The sequence below is a fragment of the Guillardia theta genome, assembly GCF_000315625.1.
Source record: "Guillardia theta CCMP2712 unplaced genomic scaffold GUITHscaffold_154, whole genome shotgun sequence".
NCBI classification, from domain to species: domain Eukaryota; class Cryptophyceae; order Pyrenomonadales; family Geminigeraceae; genus Guillardia; species Guillardia theta.
In genome coordinates, this window is record NW_005434520.1 from 53,046 (window position 1) to 57,384 (window position 4,339).

At 52.9% G+C, this 4,339-nt stretch overlaps 2 protein-coding genes across 2 annotated transcripts; one reads left to right on the forward strand and one right to left on the reverse strand.

The window, feature by feature from the left end:
* Nucleotides 1–410: 410 nt before the first annotated feature.
* GUITHDRAFT_119681 (hypothetical protein) lies at nucleotides 411–857 on the reverse strand (the record flags this gene model as incomplete). Its single annotated transcript, XM_005821050.1, has 1 exon — nucleotides 411–857. One exon carries the CDS (start codon nucleotides 855–857, stop codon nucleotides 411–413), a length of 447 nt encoding a protein of 148 aa, XP_005821107.1.
* A 966-nt stretch (nucleotides 858–1,823) lies between these two features.
* Nucleotides 1,824–4,194, forward strand: GUITHDRAFT_147436 (hypothetical protein; the record flags this gene model as incomplete). Its single annotated transcript, XM_005821051.1, has 6 exons — nucleotides 1,824–1,898; nucleotides 2,352–2,381; nucleotides 2,429–2,499; nucleotides 2,657–3,596; nucleotides 3,815–3,910; nucleotides 3,961–4,194. The coding sequence occupies 6 exons, from the start codon at nucleotides 1,824–1,826 to the stop codon at nucleotides 4,192–4,194; spliced, it is 1,446 nt and encodes a 481-aa protein (XP_005821108.1).
* Between the last annotated feature and the right edge of the window lie 145 nt (nucleotides 4,195–4,339).

The following is a 4,339-nucleotide window of genomic DNA, read 5'->3' on the forward strand; positions in this document are numbered from 1 at the left end:
TCCTCGTCACTACTTGATCTATCCCGTACATTCAAAGTCACGGTCATGCTCGTGCGTTTTGCTGAGGACAATTCGCTCCTTCGAATGCTCGTATACAAAAGGTAGGTTAGGATCCACTTGATGAGGCAGTTTCGTTTATGTCTGGTTGAATTTTCCCAGAAAATCCTTCTGGTTCAGATGACCGATGAAGGACCATAGCACTCAGTCAATGGTGCAGAGAGTTCGAAGCCTTCAAACGTGACAGAAAGACATGGCCTTTGACATGTATTTGGTTTTGACCGGGCTGACACTGGTCCTGTCGATGCCTTCCACAGCCAGCTGCGACCATGGTGTACATGACTCACCGGCTCTGAACCTTTCAGACCTCTTTGATCGAATGCTTTGTGAAAGCCAGACATAGTCTCTGCAATTCATGATGTCGCTTCATGCCACTCTGCCTCCAGCAGACTGATGGCCTTGTCATTGAACATCTCCAGCATGATATTCATCGACTGTGGATCAGCCGTCCCTTCGACCTCCATGTGAGTCATCAACGAAGGATTCTTCTTGGCGATATCACTGTAAACTTTATGCTGAAGTTGCCACTTCCCTGATCGAATTGAACGCCTGACATTCTTGAACAGGTGATTGATGCACGCCGTCAAGAAAAACAACTTCTTTGAAATGGGGGAGATAACGGGATTGGATAACCATTCGTCGAGTTTAAAGCGGATCTTGTTTTCTTTCAAGTCGTTCAGTCGATGTGCTACTTGTAGCTCAATCTGCCATGGAGTGAATGATTCCTCCACCTCTTCAATTGACTGGCAATGATAGAACTTCATTGCCTTCTGCATAAATATTTGCAGTTTGCAGAACATCTCTCAAGGTCGCTCTTGGACTCTGACTTGTATCAACATCCTCATCCAACAATTTTGCATAACTGTAGAATGATCATCTGGCTACTGGCATGGAGAAAAGCAACATCTCAGGCATACTTCAACAAGTAATCGTGAATGGTGTATTGCAAAGAATTCACCTCGTCAAAGTGTGAAGTAGATCATTGTTTGATTCGGGAGAGAAGCTTTCGATTCTTCTTGTCAGTATTGTCAATGCGTGTACGAAGTCAATTCAAATGTTCATGCATGGCCGTTGTGCCTGCATGCCATTTTCCAGACGCGTATTGCTGGAAAACTTACTGAGTGTGGTGTGCAGAACACACCCAGAAAATCATTCTGATGTTCTGATGTCTGTCCATAAACATGTCCAAGGACCTCTAGTTTGTATTGCACTTCAAATAACGGCATAGCACCAAGACTCAACTGAAGATGTTGGGTCGCTGAAGCTAGAAGATTCTCGCCTTCACACTCCATAGACAAAGTTGCATGACATTGACATTGCAATTCATGAACAGCTTGAAAATCCAGGTATCATCACTCATTTTAAGTGCAAGATCCTCTGCCAATTAGTTTTGTTCTCTTGTTGTTTGAACCTGTCACCACACGTGGTGCACTGATCGGCACATCTTGCCACTTTGGAAGGCTGCTTGTTTCTTCTTGTCGTTAACATGATTGGCATGTTTCTCTCGTCCGCTTCTGTGGCTTGCCCCTGGTATGGACGTACATAGCTTTGCCCGCTAGAACTCTGATTTGAATCTTCCTGTGATGCCCTGCCATGGCATGCAGCACCCCTCAATACCCCGCCATAGCGCCTCGGACACAAGGCATGGACGCATGATGGGTGCGATCTGGGGCAGGATCGTGGGGTGCGACAGGGGGGTCAGCAGGGGGGTGCGATGGGGAGGGGGTGTGAGTGGGGAGGAGGGGCCCGTCGTGGTAGTCGTGGCAATGCTAGGTCTGCTTGGAGGCGAGGGAGGGACGAGGAGGACGTTGGAGAAGATCGGGAACGCGACTCTACAAGAGGTAAGAAAGACGCGTGCGAGGAGAGGAGGGGATGAGGAGGAGGAGGAGGAGAAGAGGGGGAAGGGGTAGGAAGGGGAGGAATGATGTCACGACAACTTTTGTATTGCAACACATCCTGGAAAAGTCAGTGGGATCGGTAACTTTCCGTTGAGTACAAAGGAGATTGTTGGTGGGAGGATAAGAAAGAGAAACTCTGGGTGTCTGGAAATAGTTAGAGGAGAAGAGAGGTCAGAACAGGAGACGCGTGTATACACGAGAATGTCGTTCAAAAAGAAGTTCACGGCAACATCTGGCAAGAAGGAAATCGCAACCACTCAGAGAAAATTGAACGAATCGAATAGAGGGATTGATGTCAAGGAATGATAAGCTAGGATTCTTGTATGGAAGAAGCCCGTAGCCGCTCAATCGCTGTTTCAAAGCTGTTTCCTTATTCCAACTTTCCTCATTTCGCAGGATCGGAAAGCTGCGCTGGTGGAGCTGAAGGTAAGAGGAGGAGGGAAGTCGGCGTGAGTATGACCGCGTTGCTGCAGGAGAGGGCGGAGAAGGATCCCATAGGAGTTGCCTCAATGTCCATGGGCCTTCTCACTTCGCTTATCCCCAAGTGAGGAGGAAGAGGAGAGCGGCCCAAGGAGGAAGGGGAAGAGCGGGGGGGAGGGAGAGGATAGGGGAGAAATCTTTCGGGGGAGGGAAGAGAGATGGAGAGGTTGTCTTGTTGCAGCGGGGAGGTTTATGTTGATCTTGCTCACTGTCATGTGCAGGGTCCGCGATGACGTGGACGAGGTCCGAGCAATCCTGGATACCATGCTCGCATGCCTGAGCCCTGAGGCCTCGGTGCATGGGGAGGAGAAATGCAAGGAGTCGCTGAGCACCAACTCGAAGCTGTACCCTCAGGATGTGATTTCCCAGCTGCTGGAGCTGCTGGAGGAGCGAGACTGGAACGCAAGGTTCTCTATCCTTAGGATTCTCCATGTGCTGCAGGAGGTTCACCCAGCAGTGGTGCAGCAGGGCACTCTGTCGAGCCCGCAGGGACTTGCGAGGCTCATGGACGTGCTTTCCGATGAGCGCGAGATTGTCCGCAACGAAGCCCTCCTCGTACTGGTCGCGCTGACTGAGGGCAGCCAGGAGCTGACTAAGATCATGGCGTTCGAAGGAGCCTTTGACGTGCTGTTCCGGGTTGTGAAGGAGGAGGACTTCGGCTCTGTGATCGCGGCCGACAGCATCGAGATCGTCAACAACTTGCTGCATGCCAACCCCTCCAACGCCAACTTCTTCAAGGAGATGTCATGCGTTGCTGAGCACGTCGTGCCCCTGTTGAGGAAGGGGATCGAGTTTGGGAGCACAGGCAGGACAAGCAACACAAGATGCCTGTTTGATCAGATGCTCGACGTCCTGGGGAACCTCCTCACCGCAACCTCTGACCTTCAGAGCATGCAGACGCACCTGGGCAAGAGCGGAGTCCTGGGCATCGTAGTGGAGGGTGCGCTACATCCCTCCATGGGGTACGAGAGCAGAGGCAAGGCGCTTCGTCTCACGTCCCTCCTGGTGTGGAAGCACTCCCCCAACCGGCTTCTGCTTTCCCAGCTCCTCTGCCCCGGCAAGAGCGGGAGCGTGCTCAGTGCTCTGCTCAAGCTCTGTCTTGAGCTGCACCCGGAGGAAGGCGACAAGTCTGTGCATCTGCTCAATGCGTCGGCTGTGCAGGTAAGAGAGGAGGACGAGGACGAGGAGGACGACGAGGACGACGAGGACGAGGACGAGGATGAGGAGGAGGAGAAGCAGGATGAGGGCAGAAGCATCAGGAGGAGCAGGGGGAGCAAGAGGAGCAGGAAGACTGCAGGGGAGCAGGGTGTTTGGGGAGCAGGGGGCAGAGACAGGCAGAACCGTGGAGACAAGGAGAGGAGGACTGAGTAGAGCTCCAGGTTTTCAAGTGCTACCTCAGCGGCAACGTAGACGGGCAACAGCATTTTGCTGCGTCCCTCATGCCTCAGCCTCCCATGGACGACCAGGAGCCGCAGGTAGAGGAGGAGACGTCCTTCCTGTGATCGAGTGACCCTCAACGTGGTAGGAGGAGCAGCAGCTGGGGCGGGTGGTGATGGCAGCTCTGCTCGGCTCATCTCCGGAGGGAGGAGGAGGGGGAGACGTCAGAACGACGAGGGTCTGGGGAGCAGCGCATGTGCTCATGTCAGTCCTGCTTGGAAACAGCGTCTGCCAGGAGATTGCGGCTGCTACTCCGCTGGAGCTGCCGATGAGCTCGGCTCCTCCTGACTACTTCCTGCAGTCCCTCCTTCAGGAAAGTTGACGTCCTAGCATGCTCTCGTCCTTATCGCGTGCTCCTCCTCCTCCTCCTCCTCCTCCTCCTCCTCCTTCTCCTTCTCCTCTTCTTCTTCTCCGTCTCCACCTTCTCCTTCTGCTTCTCCTACTGCTCCTTCTCCTCCTCCTCCTCT